The 25,891-nt window shown below is 40.4% G+C and overlaps 1 protein-coding gene across 8 annotated transcripts in view; it reads left to right on the top strand.

The window, feature by feature from the left end:
• cita (citron rho-interacting serine/threonine kinase a) overlaps positions 1–24,779 on the top strand; it is a 41,091-nt gene extending 16,312 nt beyond the window's left edge. Inside the window, exons 17-50 of one of the 8 annotated variants that reach the window (XM_030419708.1) lie at positions 44–184; positions 289–414; positions 1,001–1,096; positions 1,748–1,864; positions 2,491–2,600; positions 3,742–3,916; positions 5,615–5,812; positions 6,322–6,375; positions 6,937–7,134; positions 7,388–7,581; positions 7,694–7,829; positions 7,959–8,063; positions 8,616–8,756; positions 8,986–9,093; positions 9,214–9,406; positions 9,887–10,048; positions 11,452–11,475; positions 11,975–12,112; positions 12,519–12,699; positions 12,793–12,884; positions 13,559–13,663; positions 13,881–14,050; positions 14,405–14,449; positions 17,144–17,224; positions 17,308–17,443; positions 17,631–17,770; positions 17,889–17,981; positions 18,097–18,205; positions 19,377–19,505; positions 19,725–19,805; positions 19,894–19,972; positions 20,241–20,423; positions 21,872–22,259; positions 22,467–24,779. In XM_030419708.1, coding sequence (XP_030275568.1) covers positions 44–184; positions 289–414; positions 1,001–1,096; positions 1,748–1,864; positions 2,491–2,600; positions 3,742–3,916; positions 5,615–5,812; positions 6,322–6,375; positions 6,937–7,134; positions 7,388–7,581; positions 7,694–7,829; positions 7,959–8,063; positions 8,616–8,756; positions 8,986–9,093; positions 9,214–9,406; positions 9,887–10,048; positions 11,452–11,475; positions 11,975–12,112; positions 12,519–12,699; positions 12,793–12,884; positions 13,559–13,663; positions 13,881–14,050; positions 14,405–14,449; positions 17,144–17,224; positions 17,308–17,443; positions 17,631–17,770; positions 17,889–17,981; positions 18,097–18,205; positions 19,377–19,505; positions 19,725–19,805; positions 19,894–19,972; positions 20,241–20,423; positions 21,872–22,259; positions 22,467–22,490 — 4,452 coding nt within the window. In that variant the 3' untranslated portion in view covers positions 22,491–24,779. Of the gene's footprint in view, positions 1–43; positions 185–285; positions 415–1,000; positions 1,097–1,747; positions 1,865–2,490; positions 2,601–3,741; positions 3,917–5,614; positions 5,813–6,321; positions 6,376–6,936; positions 7,135–7,387; positions 7,582–7,693; positions 7,830–7,958; positions 8,064–8,615; positions 8,757–8,985; positions 9,094–9,213; positions 9,407–9,886; positions 10,049–11,451; positions 11,476–11,974; positions 12,113–12,518; positions 12,700–12,792; positions 12,885–13,558; positions 13,664–13,880; positions 14,051–14,404; positions 14,450–17,143; positions 17,225–17,307; positions 17,444–17,630; positions 17,771–17,888; positions 17,982–18,096; positions 18,206–19,376; positions 19,506–19,724; positions 19,806–19,893; positions 19,973–20,240; positions 20,424–21,871; positions 22,260–22,466 lie in introns of all 8 variants that reach the window. The other 7 variants (XM_030419706.1, XM_030419707.1, XM_030419710.1 and 4 more) reach the window with 7 other exon arrangements.
• Positions 24,780–25,891: the final 1,112 nt, after the last annotated feature.

The following is a 25,891-nucleotide window of genomic DNA, read 5'->3' as shown; positions in this document are numbered from 1 at the left end:
CTGGAGAGCCTCTTACAGCCTTTGACCTCCTGACCTCCTCCAGGCAGTGAAAGCGAGCACAGAAGCCACTGAGCTGCTGCAGAATGTCCGGCAGGCCAAAGAGCGTCTGGAACGAGACCTGGAGCGCTTGCGGGGCAAGACCGACTCTAGTGACACTTTAAAACGCCGCCTGAGAGAGACAGAGGTACCAGAGTAAACTCACAGTGTTTAATCATGCAAGAATGTTAAATAATGCTGCCTTGTTTTTGTGTGGTTGGTCTTATATTAATGTTTTTGTTGTGTAAGCAGGAGGGCAGGAAGACCCTGGAAAACCAGGTAAAAAGGTTGGAGATGGTCGAGCGAAGGGAGAATAAGCTGAAAGATGACATTCAGACCAAATCCCAGCAGATCCAGCAGATGGCTGATAAGATCCTGGTGAGAGAGCTACAGATAATACTTGCTAATACTCTTACCCCCTCAGCCCCTAATTTTACCCCCCGGCCCACCCTTCTTCTTTCATCCAGCCCTCTCCCAGTCTATCCTCATCAGTTATCTTAGAGTGCACATGTACACACCGCTCACACTTCTCTTTAGAGAGCTCCCTGCTGGCTTAGCCCTCACACATTGCTACTAGTCTTTACATATATGAATTTTAACATACACGTAATCTTGCCAGCGTCAGCATGAGCAGGCACCGCAACAGCCGACTTTTGGATTTCCAGCTTTTCCATGCAAGTTTCTTCATTTCTTTTCATTCGCATTTGATGTTAGAGTAGAATTATTAGAACACTTCAGGCTTTTTGTTCAGTAGATTGTGATGCCGTGTTTTTTGTGAATCCAATTTTGAGGCTACATTAATTAATGATCACAGTGACAGTTTGTGTGTTTTGTATGTTTCATCCAAATAAATCTATACTGGATTTTATTCACATTATTGTGAGAAGTTGTTTTTTTTTATCATTTGATTCATGATTATCATTTTAGACGTGTCCAGATACATTTATAATGTTATTCCCTACAGGAACTGGAGGAAAACCTGCGGGATGCCCAGTCGACAGCCCAGAGGATGGAAACCCAACTGGTTCAAAAGGAGAGGCTTTTTGAAGACAAAATCAAGGTGGGCCATCCTTCAAATTATCAGGTTATTGAAAACGGTTTACATCTAAGAATAGCCCTCTTACAACCTCCCTACGTCTGTTGGACAATACATTGTCCCAGAAATAATTCTGATAAAGGCTTTTATCGTCATTCTAAGTTCACCATTACAAAGACAATTATTTATTTTTTTTGTAACATGTGAAAGAAATATTTATATAGCCTAAACAAATACAACATAATAAGATAAAAATACAACCAAAATGAATAGATAAATTGAATTCTATGGTTCTGGTAACAAAAATTGCAGGCAGTATTGAGGCCGTCCACATACTGTATATCAATAAGATGTGTAGGATAAGTAGATAGCATATTTATTATCACAGGCCTATCTGAGAGTTTTCATATATACAGTAAGTGTAGTCGTTTCTCGTCAGTCCTGCTGGTGTTGTGGTGTCATATGAGTCAGAGCTGTCACGTTTCAAAGTGAAATTCTACACCATGCTAATTACTGCTTCCAAACCAGATTGTACATTTACAACCATGTCAGTGTGATTTCTTTTTTGTTTTTATGATTGCTTTATCAAATAGCCAATAACAGACTTTAACCAAAGCTTGAATTTGTCAAATTAACATTGGCAAATGTAACATTTTGTGGTTCTGTCTGACCAAGGTTCTAGAGGCTCAGATGAAGGTAGACATCGCCGACAAGGAGAGCCTCGAGGCCAGAAGGGCCCAGCAGGAGGAGGAGTCCAGGGAGAACTGCAAACTCATCAGTGAACAAAAAGCAGTAAGGAAGCAGAGCAGGCCTTTTAAAAAAAAACCGAGATCCATTCAGGCATTCATTGTTTTCTCGAATCACTTTAAAATATCATATACAATGTGATTGTATATAATAGTCTGATTTTGAGTTTTCCCCCTTCAGTTTACATTACACAAGTCCAAGTTACTGTTACATACTGTTTCGGTTCTTGACATACCTTTCATTCTCCTCTGAATTAATTATCAGAATTTTACAACCAGACTCCATCAATGTTTTCTTGTTTCTTTACACAGTAATTTGTTATAGTGGTTCAAATGTATTGGAATGTATAGTTGGATTAAATTGCAGTATACTTGATGTTGCACTGTAAAGCCTGGGCTCAAGTCCTAATCTGGTTAATGTGGTAGAATTTAGGCAGTTAAGAAGCTTTTAGAGGCAGTCATCTGACATTGACAGTAGAAGATTCAGGCAACACCTTAATGGACTCTAATAGGATTTCACTGCAGCACAAAATTCTGTTTCCTATGGGGGGGAAAAAGTGCTGCTGTGCACCATGGTTCATGAGGATTTGGATATCAATCAAAGGGGGATATATATATGTATCTGAGCCTGTTTGTTGAGATTTTCCACCATGTTGTTTTGACTCCCTGCAGACCATTAATGCTATGGATTCGAAGATGAAGAACCTGGAGCAGCGCATCGCTGAGCTGTCAGAGGCTAACAAGCTGGCCGCTAACAGCAGCATCTACACCCAGAAGAATATGTGAGTTAACTAGACCTCTTGCCCACACTGTGCTTTTATGAGTGCCCCCCACCCACACTGAATGTCTCCTTGAGCCTCCAATTGCTTCATTAGTGTGCACTTAAATCTTTGTGCTCATCTGTCTCCCGTGTGTGTAAACTTTGTACCATCCCTTAGGTTAAATCGGCCATAATCTGTGTTTAATTTTTATAATATGACAACAAAATCGAATGAGAATGTGAAAACAGTGTGGCAATATCAAACAAATAATAACCTGAACCAACTCCGAGATATAGCCCTCTGTAACTGTACTGTTTTGTTTGACTCTCTTTGCGGACATTGCATAGTTTCCTGATACAGCAAGCAGTTATTTTCAGCAAAGACGCTTTAAATTCCCACAGTACAACCTGCTCAGCAACGAACACTGACACAGTTAGCGTCTAGCTTATTAGCTAAAGGAATTTAAAGGGGTTGGTAAGAAAGCAAAACCGAGTTGAATGAGAGTGAAATTGGACTTTTATTCTGCCATGGTGCTCCAACTCCTGGATGTGCAAATAGGGGGGCAAAAATGGCAGAACTTTTTAGTTTATTTAGTGTTTTGTGAAACTTTGTGGTTGTCATTTTAACTTTCATTCAGTTGGTTTGTGCTCCATAGAAGTCTTTGACTCTATGTGTTAGGAGCCAACTCCTCCTGTCTTTTTTAAGTGCTCTTAACTGTAAAATCATCTTCTGTAGTGCGTGTGTTATTTGCAGACTTGCCATTCAAACACGAGTTTGCAGTAGGCGTTCTTATTTTTACGAGCAGATACTTTGAAATGGGAAGAGCCGACTTGGAAATATCATTTTGCATCTTCAACTAATCTTAGCCTAGACATATACATGTTGAATTAATTTTAACAAAGTCATGTTAGTAAAAAGGCAAATGTGGTCTCTTCACTTAATTTACTTTTTGTTTACTGCATGAATGAATTAGCTGCAATTCATCAGTTAAATTATTGGCTAAATTACTAATTTGTGTTCTGTTTAAACCTCTAATCTAAAAACTGTAGCTGTTTTCATAGCACTTATACAGCATTTAAAAGTTGAATAAATGGAATGAAAGTGCAGCAGTTTTGAAAGATGCCTGCTTCTAAATAGGCATCTTTGTGTGTATTTCTGTCAGGAAAGCCCAGGAGGAGATGATCTCAGAGCTTCGGCAGCAAAAGTTCTATTTGGAGTCTCAGGCGGGCAAGCTGGAGGCCCAGAATGCCAAACTGGAGGAGCATCTGGAGAAGATGAGTCAACAGGAGCAGACCAAGAGGACCAGGCTGATGGAGCTTGAAAGTCGGCTGCGGGAGGTGAGGCGCCAGGAATCAGAGACATGGCTCCAAATCTGTTAGCTCAAGATTAAGTAATTCACTTTAACCAGCTCACGGTGTAGCCTTTCATTATTAACATCCACAAAAGGGATTAAGGCTGCTGATCAGTTAGCGAGCTCCGATCCCTTTCAGATAAACAGCTAATTAAATGCTGTAGGTCTGTAATGGCACCTCCACAAAATTGCCACTGGGCCTGTACACATGAGTAAATACACGCACAGCAAACTGGTGTAATTTGGTATAAAGGAAGTAGTTCCTACTTGAAGCTGGCCACAAAAAGGTCTGTGGACTATCTTGAGTATCTAAGTCATGATTTCTGGACATTGCTGTTGAGTGATTCAAATGTATGTTTTTGGAGCCTTGAGCAGCACAAGTCGAGTGCCATCTAGTTCCATTATATTGGAGAGAAGACAGACATCTCTACAGCTGATATCTCACATCCAATAAAGATGAATAACTATCACTTTTGGTAAGATGAAAAATATTTTGATCCTGGGGTGACCTAAAGTTAATTAAAGAAGAAATGAAAAGTGGTTGTTAGATGGTTGACACTCACCTATGAATACTTGATAATGGATTAAACTAAATTGGATCTTTTAAAGTGCACAATGTTGCTCCACCTCTTGGTGAAATGCACCACAAAATCCATTAGCTAATACGGGCATGCAGTGTGAACTAAAAACAAGATGTTTTGACATAATTGAGAACCACAGTGCCCTCTTTCACCCACTGGAGAGCTCTCACCCTCCTGGCGTGCTGTCTGCCGATGTGACTGGTGGACAGCCTGCTGACTGGATGTCATATCTCTACCTCCACACTCTCTTCCCCACTGAGACGTGATACACAGATTGGCACTAATTGCTGGCCTTCCTGTAACCTTGCGTACAAACACACACATACTACCCTCTCCCACACACAAATACGTATTTTCAGATGAGACGGTTCTAATTTGTGGTATTCAGAATCCTGTGGAAAAGCTCAATGCAAAGTGTCTTTCTTTATCAGCTCAGAGTGTATGTGTGTTCCTCCTGAAAAGCTTGAAAATATCTTTAATACTTTCATTTTTAGTTTTTAACATGTATGACAGTTTAAGTCTAATTACCCAAGTCTTATTTTTCACAGTACACTTTTTCTGTGCCAGACATTTTTTGCACTTAGTAGCAGAGTTTGCATCTGCTGGTTAGACTTGTGTCCCCTGACATCCTTTAATTATTCTCCTTTTGTCCCTTTTCTTATACTGCCTATTCAGCTTGAATGATTTCAAATTAATTTAATACTTTTTCACCTTGCTTCGTTACTTTGTTCTTTTGATTGGTGTTGAATTCAAGGCATCAAAGAAGTTCCTGAAAAATCTTGAAATAGGCTCTAAGTGGAAAGCAAAGGTAACCTATTAGTAGTTATATATGTAACTGCAACTCTCAAGCTCATATCAATCATATCAGAGAGTTTAAGCACATCAGAGAGATATGGGTCAAATGATTCAAAGCAGTCCTCCACGTTTTTAGCCAGTTTTTTTTTCCAATCTCTGAATCACCCTGATGTCCTGAAACGCCTACCATCTGGCACTCTAAGCAGGTTAAAAAAATTCAGAAAATTAAATGCAAATACAATCTGTTTCAGGTCTGATTTACACTCCAATATAAACACAGCATTTACCCTGCTCTTGTTTCCTTGTAGATGGGCCTAGAGCACGAAGAAGAAAAGCTGGAGATCAAGAGACAGGTGTCAGAGTTGACCCTCTCCCTGCAGGAGCGTGAGTCCCAGATTAGCAGCCTGCAGGCTGCACGTCTCGCCCTGGAGAGCCAGCTGCAGCAGGCAAAGACTGAGCTGGAGGAGACCACTGCTGAGGCTGAGGAGGAGATCACCGCCCTCAGGGTAAGACAAACACGTGTAATCACATATGTGTGCCATCAGAGTGAGTCATAGAAATACAGGTGCACATATGTTCAGAATAAATATTTTTAGATGAGGGCAATCATTATGGTGGATGCCGTTCAAAGGAAAGTAATTTTAGATAATTTAAAGGTATGCTCTGCAGGATTCTTCCTTAAAAAACAAGACTCTTACAAAAATAATCCATCTGAATTATCACTTGTGACCCTCTAGAAGTGTGTGGCGGTGACTGTATCTGCAGCGATCCTGCCCTCTGCCTGTATTTTAATTTTGCTGTGTTTGGGACATTTCTGGCCATCAGAAATTGTGAAGAAGGATAGTTGATGAGTCTCATTCCAAGGTTGTCAAATACCAATGCTCTGGGTTGTTTCTAAGCAACCCTTCTGCTGTGTTTAAAAACAGGAAATGAAAAATCCTGCATATTATGCCTTTTAATACAGCAGTCACATGTGCTTAATTTTTCGCTCTTCATTTGTCCTTGTTTCTCACAGAATCACAGAGATGAAATTCAGCGCAAGTTTGATGCCTTGAGAGACAGCTGCTCAGTAAGTGCTGCCACAGCCTTTTGTCTCAGCAGTAGAGCAATTTTCAAATGGTTTCAAAAGACCTTCAAATGTATGGTGATTCATGTTCGACTCTGAGGCTCATGATGTAGCAATGTAGTTTACTGAATCAAGTCTTTGAAAAAGCTGGCTTTCCTAAGGCATTTTCCAGCTTTGCCCAAGGACTTGATTCAATGAAGCCTGTACACAATTTTAACACTTACTGTAACAAATGGATGACCTGGATAATTTGTAGGTGGAAAACTATGTTCAGTCAGCTCCTAAGAGGAGCTAGTTGATATTTGACTCACTTTACTAAACATCATTGTCCTAATTCATACACGGAAATCATACGTTTCTTACTGATGGGATTTTGGAAGCAAGTCCATTATCTGGGTACACATTAATTAGTGTATTGTAAAGCTGCTCATTTTAAATAACCCAGCTGTGCTATTTCTTGATATTATTCTCTTTGCTTGCTTTTGTGTCCAGAACCTAAAAAATATCTATTCAGTTCTATGAGCAGGGCTCACAAGCTCTTTCAACCTGTTTGTGTTGCCTCAGGTGATCACTGACCTGGAGGAGCAGCTCACACAGCTCAGTCAGGAGAACGCTGAGCTGAACCGTCAGAACTTCTACCTGTCCAAACAGCTTGATGAAGCGTCAGACGAGAGGGAGGACCAGCTGCAGCTCAGCCAGGAAGTGGACAGGCTGAGGAGGGAGGTGGCTGACCGCGAGATGCACCTCAACAACCAGAAACAGGTAACACATACACACACACACACACACACTTTAAAGCAAGCTCTTGAATATAATTATCTGAATACCTACAGTACCTCATATAGGTAGATAGAGTGGAAAGATAAAGGTATTTTAAAGAGCTTACATTTTTCAACTAGGCATCAGTTAAGATGGTATGCAACCACTGAAATAATGCAAGAGAGACAACAGTCTCTTGGTTTCAAAAAGTGAAAGAGGTGTTCTCTTCAATCTGCACTTTTGTTTATCCTCCCAGAACATAGAGACACTGAAGACCACATGCAGCATGCTGGAGGAGCAGGTGGTGGAGCTGGAGTCCCTAAACGACGAGCTGCTGGAGAAGGAGAGGCAGTGGGAGGCTTGGCGAGGAGCCCTGGAGGATGAAAAAAGCCAAGCCGAGAGACGCACCAGAGACCTGCAGAGACTGCTGGACAATGAGAAGCAGAACAGGTGTGAAATGTACTTACAGTGTGTCATTATACACAACAACGATTGCACTATGATGTTCCTCAGGCACAAAAATGTATTGATATTGTAAGACTTGTTAATGTGTTGGTCACAGGCTGCGTGCAGACCAGCGCAGCAGTGAGTCTCGCCAAGCAGTGGAGCTGGCAGTCAAAGAGCACAAGGCTGAGATACTGGCCTTACAGCAGGCCTTGAAGGAGCAAAGACTGAAGGCTGAAAGTCTGTCTGATACTGTGAGTCACAACTGTTTTTCTGTGTCTTATTTATGATCTAACTTTAATCCCTTAAAGAGAAACAACAAAAATGTGTTTGTGGTTGTGGTGTTCCACTTAAGGTTTTGAAGATTTAACATTTATTCACAGCTCAATGATCTGGAGAAGAAACACGCCATGCTGGAGATGAACGCCCGCAGCTTACAACAGAAACTGGAGACGGAGAGAGAATTGAAACAGAGGCTGATGGAAGAGGTAGAAAATGAAATATGGTTGCATAAACATACACCTGTATTCATGTTCCCATTTGACTCACTCTTTCACAAACATAAAACCAAGCCAATGTTAAAGAAATGTTAAAAAGAATGTTAAAGGGGCGGCAATAGCTCAGTCCGTAGGGACTTGGCTTAGGGACTTGAAGGTTGCTGGTTCAAGTCCCACCCGGACCCAAAAAAAAAAGAATCATGTGGACTGGCAGTTGAAGAGTGCTGGTTCACTGGGCATTGCCGAGGTGCCCTTGAGCAAGGCACCGACCCCTAACACTGCTCATTGGGAGCCATGGCATGTGTGGCTGCCCCTTCGCTCATCTCCTCTACACTGCATGTGTGTGTTTGTGTGTGCGCACCTGTGTGTAATGTGAGTGGAAAAAAGGAATTTCCCAATTTGGGATTAAAATAGTATATGAAATTAAAAAAAATGTAATTAAATTAAAAGAATCTCCTGTTTAAGACATGTTTTCTCTAAATTGAGTGAATTATATTCCTGAAAATTGGTTGATTAAATATCTCCATGCTGGTGTCCCCACAGCAGGGGAAGCTCCAGCAACAGATGGACCTCCAGAAGAGCCACATATTCCGTCTGACCCAAGGCCTGCAGGACGCCTTGGACCAGACCGACATGCTCAAGACTGAGAGGACAGATCTGGAGTACCAGCTGGAGAATATACAGGTGCGCAATGTAATACCTTTGCAATTTTAAGAAATGCAGCAGTCTCTAGGGAGAAAATGAGTCCTAGTTAGATATTAAAATAGTGTGAATGATGTTGGCAAGTAACAAGGAATCTCAGGGGGAAACAAGAGGATATAGGAATCCTAATTCATGTGTTCTCAAAGGGAATTCTTTTCAAGTTGTAGTCAGAGGTATTTCCTTCTCTGAAGATCTGTTTTCCTTCCTGCAGGCTGTATACTCCCATGAGAAGGTGAAGATGGAGGGCACGATCTCCCAGCAGACCAAACTCATTGACTTCCTCCAGGCCAAAATGGACCAGCCAACAAAGAAAAAGAAGGTCTGGGAATATGTTTTATGATGACTTTAAGCCAAATTAGATTGATAAACAGCTTCTGTCTAAAGATAATCACACATATTGTATTGTTCTTGTATAGTGAAATCTTCCCTCTCTTAACAGGGTATATTCGGTCGGCGCAGGGAGGATGTGGGCACCACGACTAACGGGGCTCTGGCTCCGCAGGCCCAGCCGGCAGTTCCCCTGCAGTATGGTGACATGAAAATGGCTTTAGAGAAGGAGCGCTCAAGGTGTGCAGAGCTGGAAGAGGCTCTGCAGAAGATGAGAATAGAGCTACGGTCCCTCAGAGAAGAGGGTAGGTCCGAGTATTCTGCAGCACAGTTACTGCACCAGATATGCCAGTGGCTTTATATTTTATGGCACTACTCGGTAGCAAGACATGAAACTCTGTAGCTCACCCTTGATCATCATCCTAATGTAGAAAGGGGAATAGACTCGGTTTGTAATCATTGTTGGCACAGAGTCAAAAGTGTTAATTTTTAGATCAGATAATGATATAAATCATATAAACTAATAACAGCATACAGGTTCTGCTATCTGAGATGATAAATGACAGCCTAAGTCAGTTCAGAAAATCCTGTGTTGTGCCTCCTCCCATACCTGTTCCCAGTCATATTTTAACAGAGTTGCCATGGCAGCATCCTGCTCCATTACCTACACCTGCCAGGTCCAATGAGATTCATCTCAGAATCTGTTTTTTGTAATGGAGCCAGATATTTCCAGCTTAAAAACTATGACCGATCTAATGTGAGGTTATTTGTTTATTGTGATGCAGCGGCTCATTTTAAAGCCCAGGAACATGTGGCTCCTTCTACACCGGCCCAGGCTCGACATCAGATCCTCATGTCCGCCATTGTTAAATCCCCAGAACATCAGCCCAACCCCAGCAGCCTGCTCAACCCTTCCACCCGCTGCAAGGAGACCTCCACACCCGAAGGTTAGTCAAACACACATACACAAACCCACAGGTAAACTCTCTGGAGCCCATCCGCCTGAAATTGATTCCAGGATCTCCTGTTCTGCAGCTGCAGATTTCCTCACAGGACTTGTTCACCCTTATGCTATCAGTGTCGACACAAATGGATTCTCTGTTCACTTATTTTGTTTATGTGGTGTGTTTATGTATGTGTTCTCTCTATGGCCTGTCTCATAAGAAGGATTATGATGTTGAATAAAGTTGGATAACTGTGCTCAGTACATGTTAAACCTGGAGCTCAAACCAGGGACATGGACTGACGTTAAACAAAAATCACTGTTTTCATTCTCTGTGCATTATCCAGCTAACATTGTAATCCTGCTTTGCCCTGTCTCACAAAGCAAGAATAGTGGATTATCTCAGTAACATTGGTTTTAATCCAGGTTTTCTGCAATCCCAAAGCTAAACTATCCTTTCTGTGGGGCTGATCACCATGGAAACTGAATCTTGCTGCATATATCATAGCTGAGTAGCAAGTTCAGTGGATAATATCATAATGTATAATAAAACACTATTTTATCAGTGTCTGCAGGCCCTGAAAAAATCTTGGTGTCTTAAATTCAATTCTATAAATATTAGCTTGTAAAAGTCATTAAACGGTCTTAAATTTGAATTAACGAGGTGTGACGTCCCTGTAATCTTTATTTTGAGTCTTTTGATCTTCTGTATATATTATATGGCATTATCTAAGTTGACTACGAATACTTTTTCTGCAGATTTATTTGTAAGAAGCTACATTTTTCTATACATTTTTCATCTTAAATTTTTTTAAAATACATTTCCTTTTATTTAGTTTATCCCTCGCACATGCTTTCTTATTTGTTATAGTCTGAGCCAGACATAACAGAGGTCTTAATTGTCTCAAAAATATCTAATCTAATCTCATGTATCCATCTTTTAATTTGAACAAATTTTGAATTTGAATTAACTTATACTTTTCACAAAGTGAGCCAAGATCTTTCTCAAGCTAGATTAAGAACCTAGCACTGGACCTTTATACTGTCTTTTTAGTTTATACTTTTACTCACCTGTTGGTGTGAGTAGAATGGACCTAACTCACTCTAATAACCATATTCCTGCATAAAGCCTACTTCTGCATTGGACCTCATATATATACACTACATACCCTTGCACCTGCATTGCTTGAACACAATTTGTCCAGAATCAATCTTAAATTTGGTTTAAATATGCTCATGATCAGTTCTTGAAAACACCTGTACACACCCTGGACACATGTTTGGAAGCCTGACTGAGTGCAACTTGCTTTGTGATTCAGGTTCCTGACTCTCCGTGTTCGTTTACCTTCACATAGCTATTGTTAGACTGCTCTCTCCTTTCTGTCTCTTTCCTCTTGCTCCTCACAGAAAAGAGGAGGGTCACCTTTGAAAGTAAGTTAGCAGTCACCACAGTGTGTCTTCCCACATGTATAAGCTCATCTACATGCATGTTTAAATGTTCACACACATGCTCATATCATACTGTCCATTCGTCTTATTGTCCTGCTGTCAAGCTGACTGTAACTTGACCAAAGGCATTGTTCTGAGAGGTCAAGTGGAATGTGATGTACTTTTATTTATTTAAGCATTGTTCCTGGAACCAGGATTTAGATAGCATATGGTTGGATAGGGAGCTTTTCACCCAGAAACATGTTAATGCATCCCATGAACATTGGCATGCATAATCTGATTCTGACTGACTATTAAAATATACTTGATATGCCTAATATCTTCTCTCAAAAATAACCCACTCATTGCTCAAATTGCCCCATGCTGCTTGAAAAAAATGAGTGTCATGTGCTTCTGAACTGGTTAAACAATATATTATGGTGTTATATTTCTCTTTCAGTAAGTCTGTCTCTGCACCTCTACTTCCCTTTTTGCATTGCAGAGTTTGGTCGTCGTGTGAAAGAGAGAATGCACCACAACATCCCTCATCGTTTCACCGTGGGCCTCAACATGAGGGCTGCCAAGTGTGCCGTCTGCCTGGACACTGTGCATTTTGGACGACAGGCTGCCACTTGTCTAGGTTTGTGTCCTGCACTGTCACTGGATGTGATGATATTTCAGAAGACACATTTATTGGCCAGACTCAACAAACAAACTAAAAATAGTTCTTGTAGTCTCACAATCACGTTAGTCTCTGACATGGTGGAATCAGATTTGTCTTGTTTTGGCTGTTATTAAAACCCCCTAGTTTTATGGTTCCTAGAAAAGAGAAATATTGAATTTTATATTCCAAAACAAACAGTGTAGAAAAGGTGTAAAACCACAAAAAAAAAAGCCTTTGCTTTTTCATTAAACAATGATCGCTATTTGTAATTTTTTTTGTGTGTGTGATTACATGAGACAAACTGAGTCTTTGACAGTCTCTTAACCATAACCCTAAACTAACATTTATCCCCCCCGCTCTCTTCTCTCTTGTTGTGTTATAGAGTGTCACACCCTTTGTCACCCTAAATGCTCGCCCTGTCTTCCGGCCACCTGCGGTCTACCAGCTGAGTACGCCACTCACTTTTCAGAGGCTTTGTGTCGAGAAAAGGCAAACTCTCCAGCCCTGCAGGTGAAAGAGGCCAGTGGGCATGTTCGCTTGGAGGGATGGATGAAGCAGCCGAGGTAACCTCAGACCTCCGTGGCTTACTACTGCGTTAACCATGTGTTTTCTCACAACTTTGACAGTAGTGTGCATTTGTGTGCTTGCTCACACAGAAATGGCAAGCGTGGTCAGCAGGGCTGGGAGAGGAAATATGTGGTGCTGGATGGAACCAAAGTATCCATTTATGATACTGAGCCCAGAGAAGGTCAGTACTTCAGTTTTTAATAGAAAAATACATTTTAAACTTGACATAAAACATCACGGATCGATTCCTTAATGAGACAGTTTGTAATCATGTAGGTATTTATATTCCCATATAGATCATTACCAGCCTGTAGTCTGGAACCTCTGAGTTCATTTTCGATTGCCAAGGGGCGTTATAAAAGGTTGCAGAGTAAAATACCTCTAGACGCAATTGGATGAACCTACAACCAATCAAAGCAATGAAACATATGACGTAGTATTGGGCAGTGATTGGTTGGTTTTTTGAGCATTGAAAAAATGGTTGCCTGATCACTAACTTTCTCAAATTGCATCAAAACATGTTTCTGGAAACATCTGAAGCATTGCTATAACATAATATTGGTTTATATTTTATTAGCACTGCCTAGTTTGACAGGTTGATCGGAGTTCCATGAGCCTAAACAGACTCAGTTGGACAGACCTACAACCAGTCAGAGTAGGAAAACAAGTGACTTTTCAAATCTGGTACAATAATGCTTCTCTGTCAAGTTATCATATCAAACCTGCCCGGTTTTCGGATAAATGGTTGTGACTTGTTTGCCACAAACCAGGAAGCAGGGAAATCTGCTAAACATATTGTCTGGTTCGCATGCTACATGAATGCAGCAGTATCCAACTGTGGTGTCTGTCTTCTAGACTGTATTAAAGCTGAGGAGGAGTTCGAGCTCTGTCTGCCTGATGGAGAGGTGACCGTTCATGGAGCTGTTGGAGCCTCTGAGCTCATCAACACTGCCAAGTCAGGTACTGGATCAATACCAAATGATCCTGCTACACTCTGCCTATTGAAGGACTTTAAGTGTGTCATTCTCACCCAAGTCTTAGATTAGATCCACATAGCCCATCTAAATACAATTTAAAAGTATTCAAAATAAAACAAAATGCCAACCATTCTGTTCAGCTGTGAAATTAAGCTGTTAGGAAGCTGCTAACCAATCCATCTCTTTGTGTCGGTACACAGACATCCCGTACGTCCTGAAGCTGGAATCACATCCCCATACCACCTGCTGGCCTGGCCAGTCCGTATACTTCATGGCTCCCAGCTTCCCCGACAAGCAGCGCTGGGTGGCTGTACTGGAGTCTGTGGTTGCTGGCAGTCGTGGATCTAGAGACAAAGTGGATGCTGATGCTGTAAGTATTGCATTTTTCTGCTTATGTCAGTCCTGATAGGGTTCAGAATTTGAATGGATTTGTAAGATAGAAAGCCCAGTGTCTCCTTTATAAGAAACAAGCTCACTTATTATGCACATTTCTTATAGTAACTTTATCCAGGGGTGGTTGTATTGTTTGGGTAAAATAAACTGAATGCCTCCATTAAACATCAGTCAGTGCCTTCACTTCTTTTTTCTCCCTCCCTCTTCTTTCTCTCTCTGCATGTTCTCAACATCCACGTCTCCTATTTGTGTGTTGTCATCGTCTTTGTTGATGTGGTTATACTGTGCGTTTGTATCTCCATTCAACTCGGTTGTGTGGATCATATTATAGGCAGGTGTTGCTAAAAGACAGAAGAGCCTATCCCCTCTGGTTCAGGTACAGTAAGTAGCTGCACGAATGCTTGGGCTTCAGTCGACCGACCGGCTGAGCATGCAGTAGCTGTACACATCTACGCATACAACACTGGTCCTGTTCAGAGCAACTCAACACAGTCCCAGGCTGAGTTACTCAGTATGTTCCATAGAAAGGAACTACCCTGTGTCAGACTTACACATTATTATATCATATACCCACAAACTTATATAATGCATGGATGTGAATAGGCACTGCTGTGCACCTCTGGCCTTGTGTCATATGCTATGTCATGCATGCTTTTGCAAAAGCCATGCACTGCTGTGTCATCACTGAAACATGACAGACACACATACACATTCCTTTAACAACCTGAGCTTGTCTTCAGTGTGCAGGCTTCTGCTGGTGGTGTTGGTGTGTTTACTGCTGCTTTAGGAGCAGTTTCCCATTCTGTGATAAATGACCTTTGGAAATAGTGCTACATATTCTCTGAACTGTGTGTCAGCATTTTCAAAAAGTGTTACCCCTGCCTTGTTATTTTTATTACCTATTCAAATATACATTTAAGGGATAGACCGATTTTTGGCCTGGCCGATTACCAGAGCTGATATTCAGTATTTTCAGATTATTAGTGTTGGTGTTGTAGACACCACTCTGTGCTCTCACTCAGTGTCCTGCCCACAACACTGTCTGATTGGTTACAAATCACAAGTAATAGCCTATTAACAGTGAAAAATCTTAACCAGTAATTTAAGACATCACATAAAGGTGGTGGAGTGGAAGTATAAAGTAGCAGAAAATGGAAATAGTAGGTATAGTAATAGTACATTTAGTAAGTTACATCACATCACTGGTTATTATACATTTTGACACTAAAATATTGGTTATCTGCATACTTATGCTTATTACTAATAATCTGTATCATTATCGGCCATGAAAAAACATATCAGTCCATCCCTAATGCATTTAAAAGTTCAACATGTAACGTTTTGCCTTACAGCAAAATACACCTCATGGCCAAACTTATTTGAACACTTATGTTGACATTATAAACATGTATAACTCCTAAACATCAAATCCCCAAATCTTTAGAATCCCCAAATTAAAAGAAAGAAAAAAAAAGAAAGACAGGAAATAATATTTTTTCCATATCCCAGAAAGGGGCATTAATATGCTCCACATTTCTGGAAAGCTTTTCACAAATTCAAATTCATCCCAGAGTTGTTTAATATGGTTGATGTCAGGATTCGAGCCAGTTTAGTAAAGTGAGTAACTGGGAAAGCCATTTCTTGCCCTTTATTTGTGACAAGAACAGGATTCAAGGAATGTATTGTCATGTGCATTAAAATACCACCAGTTAATTTCCATACGCAATCAAATCAACATGTACAAAGTACAATATACATAGTATACGGTCACTGTCAGAGTTACAACCCCTCTGTGTTACAGCATAAAGAAATGCATAAAAAAATAATAGGCATTCTTGAATAACTAGAACCCAGGGGGTTAGTAGCTGCAGGAAAGAAGTCTTAGTTTCTGGGGATAGAAACTGTCTTGTTATGTGCTTTGATACCATATCTCTGCGATGGTAGCAGTGAAGGTATTGTGAGTGATGGCCTCGTTAAGTGTTATCAATAAGGCCTTCACTGCATTGTTGCCACAAAGCTAGAATAACATTATTCTCTAAAATATGTATATCTGTAGCATTATTGATTCCACTAACTGAAATTGAGGGATCCAAACCATGAAAAGCAGCCCCAGGACAAAAGTACATAAAAGAAATGTATGTGGATATTGGTGTCTACATACTTTTGGCCACATAATGTATGCATTTCTAGCCCCACCCTTTTTCAACTCAGTTTGTTCATGTCAGACTGCAGCACTTATCATAATAAGCTGTCTGGCATTTTATGGTAATTCATACTGTAAAGCCTGAGGGAAATGGCATCCATAAAGCTTTAAACACTGAATCCACAACAATTTGAAAAGGCGCTTTATTATATTGCTACTTTCCTCAACTGCTGTTGTTTCTATGGCCACCCAGAAAATAATTATAGTTTTAGAAATGCGGACCAAATTGTGTCCGCAGCACGGAGTATCGGAAACTGTCGGGTGCTAAAGGTTTGCATCAAATGCTCGCTCAATTCTCAGTCTTGTGTACTTTTGTCTTTGACTGGTTATTCTAATTTAAATTTTTACTTTAATTTAATTGTGTATTGTACTGTGTGTATGTAGGAAAGTTCTATTTAAGGCTGTTTGTATTCAGACAACATTAAACAAGTCTGACATATTTGGGGTATTTTTTCAATATTCCAAACTTCCAAAATTTGAGATAATGATGTTTATACTTGACAAAATCATGAAATATGATCATTTTTCTTTGAAACTTGGGTGTTGTTAGAGCACTGTCGCTGACAAATATCACACAAGACTTGTCCCATATTAAAAGTAGCGTTTTTGTCTTTTGTCTTGTTGGCAAAAAGATTCCAGTTCACTTATGCAGGCATCCTCAGGTTACATTTGAATTATGAGTAATAACAGTGAAGGATGAATTCAGTGATTCAGATAACGGGGTAACGGGTCTCTGGCTGTTCATTCTTGCTGGTTCATCTTTTCTTGCTCTAAAGCAGCTAATTTGTGGAAGATCTGCCTAACTGACCTCCCTCCCTGTGCTTCATGTCTTTCTCTCTCTCCCCTTTCTGTTTCTTGTCTTCATAGAAACTTCTGGGAAATTCTCTGCTGAAGCTGGAGGGTGACGACCGTTTGGACATCAACTGCACCCTGCCTCTCACTGACCAGGTACATGGACCATCAACAGGAAGGTAATGACTTAAATTAAGTGAGCCAGTAATGCTCACAGTCCATCTTCTCCTTTCCCTCAGATCGTGTTGGTCGGCTCTGAGGAGGGTTTGTATGCTCTGAACGTCATAAAGAATTCTTTGACCCACATCCCCGGGCTGACCTCCGTCTTCCAGATCCAGATCTTAAAGGAGCTCGATAAGCTGCTGATGATCACTGGTCAGTACTTGATATTAAATGGAGTACTTTATACTTAATTATGAGTCAGAAATGTTTGTTATTGTCTGTCAGGGTTTGATAGTATTTTCATACTATATAATAGTATATAAGTTTGTGAAGTCACTCAGGCAAACAGGACATTGCTTGGGTTTCTGATTGTACGTGGTGTGTTTGTTGTGTCATCCAGGAGAGGACAGGGCCTTGTGTCTGGTGGAGATCAAGAAAGTGAAACAGTCTTTGTCGCAGTCCCATCTTCCGGCTCAGCCCGACCTCAACCCCTTCATCTTTGAGACAGTGAAGGGCTGCCACCTTTTCTCCTCTGGAAAGGTGGATTGTTGTTGTTACTTATGCTGAGAAAATTCCCTTTAGTCAGGCTGTTATTTAGTCAGAGTTAATGGGCTCAACATCACACTAATAGCACTGTGGTGTTAATCTTTCTTTACAGATTGATAATGGGACCTGTATCTGTGCTGCTATGCCAAATAAGATTACAATTCTGCGACTTAATGAAAGCCTGAACAAGTTCTGCATCAGAAAGGTGAGTGGGCCTTAAAGGTTGTTCAATGTTAATGTCAGGAAATGAAAGGCAGTTTCTGTTCTGTTCCAGAGTAATGAGTTGGTAAAAGGTGTTGAACTTTTGTTTGTTTTTGCAGGAGATCGAGACATCGGAGCCCTGCAGCTGTATCCACTTCACTGGCTACAGCATCATTATCGGCACCAACAAGTTCTACGAAATTGAGATGAAGCAGTATGTGCTGGAAGGTAGGTCACCCGCCATTGTGGTTTATTTTTACAAGTTGGGGCTGGGCATGATAAAGATAAATTGCTATGATGTTATCATCATATGAGACCATACATCGTCTTAAATTTTAAATATATCATAATGTGGTATAAGTGCTGTCCTTTCCTGTTTTTAAAGGCAGCATTACAGTATAGTGGTGTGATTTTTCTGAGTTTTCCAGACTTATTGCTCTAATTAAATATTATATTATCCACAATACTGATGATTATTTATCCAACAATTGATTGTGTTGATATTTTGTAGTACCAATAGTCCTCCCTACAATATTGTCACAAAATTGATATCGAGATATTAGATCATAATTATCTTGATTTTTGATTTTATGGCATTTTATGAAGTGCTTTTGAGGAGATTTCAAAATACCAAGATTTATATTTGCCTATGCCAATAATGTACAAAAAATGTGCCATATAATTTGAAGGCAATATGGCCGAGCCCTAGCACCAATCCTGTATTGATATTTGAGGAGACACGGCAGGTTTTTTCATGTACCTGCCAATTTAGGCCTATTTTGCTTCCATAACTACTTCTGTCAGACTAGTGGAAAGAAAATGTTATGAATACACATTTTGGTGTTCATTTATTCCAGGGGCATTTATGCAAATCAGTGCATATTTAATTAGTTAGCTCAATTTGCATATAGAAAACTTGAAGTCACAGAAAACTTGTTGTACAAAAACAGTTGTCTAATGTCAGTAATCAGCTGGGGAAGCTTTATGGTGATTTCTTTTCCCTATCTACCATTTTTGTCTAAAAATATATTTAACAACACATACATTTAAATTCTAATCCTGAAAATCGTTTTTTACAATACTCGGAGCGAAAATCTCCAGCACTTGCATACACCAAACTTTCCAGTTTTATTCCTGTATCTGTATTCTGAAGGATTTACATAGTGGTTTGTTCATATATCATGATTAACCTGATTTTAAGTAACATTTTATTCTTAAAAACATGGCAAGAATTGTTTTGTTTTTTATAACCGTTGACAGTATTTTCTAATTAATGCTTTGATAAAAAGAGATTTCCATAATTGCCCCTCTGTATAAACCTTTGACTCTAACATGTGTTGTCTCTCTGTGAGGTTTCAGCATTCACACCTGAACAAGCTGATATGATTTCTTTCTACAGAGTTCCTGGATAAAAACGATGTGACGCTAGCTTCAGCTGTCTTCGCTGCGTCCTCCCACAGTTTCCCCATCTCTATCATACAAGTCACCACGTCTCCACAGAAGGACGAGTACCTGCTCTGTTTCCATGGTTAGATGATTATATCTGTCTGTGTGGTCACACGTGTTTATGCAGTTGAGCTTGTCAATACTTGTACCGGCAAAGGAGCCAAAAATGTAACTGTTTGTGTGAGAAAATCGATTTTTTCGATTACTGCTCTCATGCTTTTTTGTCTCCTACGCCATAGCTTCTTTTTTTATACTTAGAAAATAGGCAGATTTGTCTGAAACGTGGATTTTTTTCTTGCAGAGTTTGGTGTGTTTGTGGATTCATATGGCCGCAGGAGTAGAACTGATGATATCAAATGGAGTCGTCTGCCTCTCTCATTCGGTTAGTGTCACTTGCGAAATGTCTTTTTTTTCTACATGGTCAGTACATGATTCATGATATGATGTTGAGTGTATCTTTTGTATCTCAGCCTATAGAGAACCCTACCTATTTGTGACCTACTTCAACTCTCTGGACGTTATTGAAATTCAGGGACATGCTGCTCTGGGGTAAGACTGCCTTCTGCTCCTTTTTCAGTACCAGTGCATCACTTTAGACTAATTAGTTTTCTCCCTGTAGTCATCATTTTATGGATCTTCACTTAGCATCACTGCATATTGTAGTGATGGAAATGTTAATTTCCCATTACTGCCAGGGCTCAGTAACCAGCTCTACAAGAATCATCTATTTCAGTCACCGCTGTTCTAATGGGTACCGTTTCTAATGTTCTTATCTCTGTCAAGGGATACACTGTATGATGTTGTTATCTCTGTCCAGGCCCCACTCATATGCACACCTGGATATCCCAAACCCACGCTACCTTGGCCCAGCCATCTCCTCTGGAGCCATCTACCTGGCCTCCTCCTACCAGAACAAACTGCGAGTCATTTGCTGCAAAGGCAACCTGGTCCAGAGCACAGAGGGTATAGGAGACCTGCAGCGCAACGGCTCTGGACGCAGGTGAGGACGTACAGCGTTTATTAACCTGCTTCAGCGCACACCTCGCTCCCATTCTCTAAGTTAACTAAGTTACAAAATGACACTGAGTTAATAACCCAAATAATGTCTGTCCTGGTTATTAGGTTGGTGACTTCTGTATCCACAAAGCTTTCAGGTTTTGTTTGTTTTTAAAGTCACCACACATTTTTAGCTGTAACACATTTCTTCATTTAAAATTTACAGTTTAATTTTATTATATCATAAAACACAGTAACAATTATATACTGTATTTGGTATCATGATTAAAGGCAGGTGACTTTTATTTCTTAAAATTAAAGAAAGTATTATTTTAGGATCTGCGCCAAAACATACATATTATATTGACTTGTATAACCGTGCCCATCATGATGTCATTTCCTTTTTTATGTAATGTTACTGAATGCGCAGGTCCAATCTCATGTGGAAATTAAGTGAATACATTTGAGGCTCAGATACATTAGTATAAATATATGAATTAATACATTAAAATAATGCACAAATAATTTGTAACCCTAATAACTGTATTCACGCTGTATTTAATTCACCAATCAGGACTTTTGGACAGTACATATCAGCTTAAATAACACCTGCATTACAACATAATTGTTCATATATTATACCATGCCTTCGTTTGTCCATCGAAGGGAAATGAAATGGGTGAAAGTCTGCAGAGTGGAATTTTATTTGTTTCACAGTTAACCTGAGAATGTACTTATTCACTGATTTATTTTTGTTGTGGTTTGGTCTTCACTATTAGTCACAGACTGTAGAGTAGAAGCACGCCTCACTCCTTTATCTCATGTACACTGGAGTTGTTGAAGGGTCAGTGGGACTTGCTGGCACTGCTGGGCACAGGTTGGCATCCACATGTGGTGATGGTTAAACTGAGGCCTTGCTGTTGAATTTGATTATAAAACAGGGCAGTAAAACACCTTCATTTTGCTCTTTACAGGAGGAGGGGTTCATTTTTTATCTGTAACAAATCCTAACATTAAAATGACTTTAAAATGCCCCCTGTCAAATGTAGAAAAGAAATTGCTGAATAAAGACTGACTTCCTGCCTTATGTCCTGGGACTCGTCTGTTACAATTTGACGCTTTGATGAAATTTGATGAAAACTGTCCTTACAATCCAGTCAAAGCTTTGCTCTGTAGTTATTGTTGTCAGCCACTGACTATGCTTATTTAGAAAAATCAGATTGAGGAAGTGGATGCAGTGTCCTCTAATCATAACACTACAGCAGAGTCCATCATCATCATCATCATCATCATCATCATCATCATCATCATCATCATCCTCATCCTCATCCTCACCACATCTGTTGACTGACCTAACGGTGCCAAGCAAAGCCCATGACCCGAGACACACAACACCATTCCCTTTGACCAATGCTTCCTGTCCGTCTTTATGCCTCGGTTCCTCCCTAACAGCCCAAACAAGCGTGGCCCTCCCTCCTACAATGAGCACATCTCTAAAAGGCTGGCAGGCAATCCCCTTACTCACGGAGATCCTGGCACACCCCACCGCTACCGAGAGGCTCGTACGGAGTTTCGACGGGACAAGTCCCCCAGCCGTCCTCTGGAGAGAGAGAAGTCTCCCGGCAGGATGCTGGAGAGTCGGATAGGGGGATCTCCAGGCAGGGCCATGGCAGACCCTCGGTTAGAGCGCTCCCCGGGCCGGGCCATGGCAGACCCTCGAATGGACCGCTCCCCCGGCAGGATGATGGATGTTCGTAGGGAGAGGTCACCGGGACGATATGAAGAGCGCCAAAGGCTTCATACTGGCTCTGGTCGCACGCCCATAAACCCTGTTAACAAGGTGTGTCAATCATTTTTGATATGTACATATACATATATATGTGTGTGTGTGTGTGTGTGTGTGTGTGCGCGTGCGCGCGCGCAAACGAACTAAAACGACTTGTAATTTTCTTATAGTAATATTGACAATATTATAACAATCTAACTGCTAGTCCATATACTGCATGTGTGTATTAACCTGCCTTTATGTTTTTGCCTTTGTCTCCAGGTTTGGGACCAGTCATCTGTTTGAGTAGACAGCAGAGTCATCCATACCCAGCATAGACAGAGAAGTTGGGAAGAAAAGGGAAAGAAGGGAGCAGAGAACTAGTGAGAATGTCACCAACTCATGATAAAACACTGCCACACACCTAAGCTGACAAACCCACAGAGGAAAAAAACATCTGTTGCCGTCAGAACAGAGAGAACAAGAGCGCAAAATAAATAGATGTCATTGGAATCAGGTTATTTTTCTCAATGAACTGACCCGAGTCAATAAAGGTCAACAAAATGCCATATTTAAGAACTTTTTGAGCAGGGTTTTTAGAGATATAATTGAGTACATGCGAAGCGATCTGTTGTTCCATTTGATTTCTTCTACAAAAACAAATCTGGTTCACGAGTTCTCATCTTTAGGCCTGACTCAGTGGGTTTGGCTAGTTTCAGTTAACACCAGACAGTAGTGACTTTGATAGATAAGCACAGCCGTAGCAACTTAATCTTACAAAGCCTAAATACTTAAAAAGTCAGTCACTAGTGCACATGGCAGAGGTTCACGCAAAATGGTAGTAACACATCTGGCCCTTTTTCCACACTCAACTCTGTCCACAGTAGCCACAGATCAGGGCAGGAGAGGATATCTAAAAGCATTTCTGGCTCCAGCCTGCACTGACGTGTCAACACACAATCATTATCAGTTAATTACAATCATTCTCTGCTGACTTCAGTCTTCTGTCGAGGCTGTGGTTGGTTAACAGCGACAGGACTTGACTGGAGCACAAACGCATTTAAATCAAATTTAAATAAATGAAGTCTCCCTGCCCTGTAGAACCACACATCAGACGATGTCTGTCATCAAATAGGTCGACACTAAAAAAAAACTGCACTACCCACAATCCTCAGCAGGACTTTCTAATCCTTCAGAATGCTATCTGACTGTAAATAGACGAGACATAATTTTATATATATTGAGAAGGAATTTCAAGGCTGGATAAGCCATGTCTATTTTTGTTAAAGAAAAAAAGTGATTACATGTCCTCTTGAATGTCCAATGAGTATTCTTTTAACATGTCCAAACAAGTGAGTGATTGTATCTGGATCCAACTCGTGTATGCACTTCCATCTGTCAAAGGCAAAACCTCAGTGCTGAACTATATGACAGGAGGGGGGAAAAGATCATGTTTGAAGCTTACAACATAGTATTTGAGCATTTCTTTTTGTACAATGTCCCTTATATTGTATATAACCAGAAATTGTTCCAAGGTAAAGATGAAAATAATCTTTGTTTTTCTCCTGATTCGTAAATGGCATGGATATGTATATCTGAAATGAAACGGAGTGTTGTCTTCTGCTTCTGCCTCATTTATATTTTATATTTTTATTCCACGATTTAGCAAGGAAGCACGTGAATAACATCTCCTTTCTTTTATCTCTTACCTATTTGCACAGTAATCATATGATTATTATTCTTTTTCTTATAGTAAGACACTCTTGGCAAGTTAAACAGAAAGTCCAACCTTGAAAGACACTAAAATCCAACCACTTTTTTGCCCTTGTTTACAAGGCGCTTGCACTTGACAAGAGCTTTAACAATCAGTCAAGTCTAGTCGAACGAAAGAAAAATAATTGGCAACTATTTGAAAAATTGATGAATCGTTTCATTCATTTTCAAAGCATAAATATCAAACATTTGCTGGCTCCAGCGTCTCTAATGTCAGAATTGACTGTTTTTCATGTCATTTATGATCATAATGGAACTCTTGGGGTTTGAGGCCCTTGTGAACTGTGATGAGAATGTTTCATTAAATGATAAATCGCTTAAATGTGCAAATAATCAGTGTATTAATCAATAATGAAAACAATCATTAGTAGAAGCCCTACATTTTTAGAAATGTAATATTTTTTGCAGTGTTTTTGGAATATTTACACAGTTCAACTTGCCCAGTGTGTCTGTTAACAGTAAAGCACTCAATACCAAGATGTTTCCTCGAATCCACTTTTCGTCTTTAAAAGACATAAAAATCTTCCTGAATGTATTAAAGCCAAGAAGAGGCGACTGATTCAGTGGTCACAAGTGTTCAACAGAAAAGCACCCAATGCTACAGATTGCACAAGTTTTCCACTGCTCTTTATAGGACTCTATACAACAAGGATTTCCCATTCTGTTTTATTTTTCTATTCTTTTGAGTTTCTTTTCACATGATCCTGACTCATAATGCCGTAACGCTGGATATGATAGTGATGTCTGCTAACAAATGTTTTATTAGCGTTCCCTGTAGAGATTTTGTCACAGAATATTAAATATTATAACCATTGTCTTTCATTTCTACTTTTGTATGTGTGCCTGAACGACCAACAACCTTCAGAGTTTTTTTAGAAATCACAGACGCTGAAGAGAAAACGGTTTAGATTTGAAGACCCTTTTCCCTCGTGCTGTCTCCTCACCACTCACACTTGAGGCTGCCTGCGAAACGACCATTTGTCCACGTCCATTGTGTTCGAAGAGGTTAGTCTATTTATAGGTGTCTGATCCCAGCGCTCAGCCAATGCGGCGATGGCCTGCCATTCCAGTCACAGTAGCTGTAGCGGCTGCTCGGGTCAGAATCTGAGAGGAGCAGAAGGAGAGAGCTTTTCAACAATAGCATCTGCTCTTAAGGTTAACAATAACTCTTCTAATTCTGACCTCTGTGTACACGCTGCACTGTGAGACGACACCGCTGACATCTGCTGTTAGTTCATCATCAGCGTTGGAAGTGACAGTGAGTGGACTGAGCACAGGGAGGCTTTCAGCGCCTCTCTTTATATAGATCACCCACTCCTAACCCTGGTCCATTCAGCTAATTTTCACAGACTGTCACTTTTCTTGACCTGGGAGCCACAAGTGATACCGGATGACTTGTTAATGGCGCAGAGGGACATAGCACATTGTAAGGACACATTCAGTGTCAGCACTGTTGCACTTGAGAATGTCACACCCACTGCTGTTGACAACACTGAGCTTAGTTTTACAAGCTCTTTAAAGCAAGCTGATCAGAGGCATCCTAAGACAGAGCAGAAGGCAGGCCATTACAGCAATGCCACAACAGACTGACAAAATGTTTTGTACATGGGACTGAAACAGCTGAATGAATTGCATTCAATGCCGAATTTACAAACGGGCGCGAATGATTTTAGAAGTTGCACCAGCTGTCTCGCAAAGTTTATCAAGCTCCTCCTCACTTAGCAACTCCCAAAATCTCATGATTTTTTTAAGGGAGTCTGGGGATGTGACAGTTACCAGTTCAATAGTGAAAAATCAATTCAAACTGTTCACATCTGCTATGACCATGGCAACAGCAGGTGCCCAAAGTGGGACCGGCGGGCCATAGATTGGCCGTCATGAGGCCTGCCAGAAGCTCCTAACATAGAAAAGAATGTAAATTATTTTTAAAGATA

Source organism: Sparus aurata, chromosome 6 (assembly GCF_900880675.1).
Source record: "Sparus aurata chromosome 6, fSpaAur1.1, whole genome shotgun sequence".
In the NCBI taxonomy this organism is placed as follows: Eukaryota; Metazoa; Chordata; class Actinopteri; order Spariformes; family Sparidae; genus Sparus; species Sparus aurata.
Note: the sequence above shows the minus strand (reverse complement) of the source record. Positions and strands in the feature narration are given on the sequence as shown.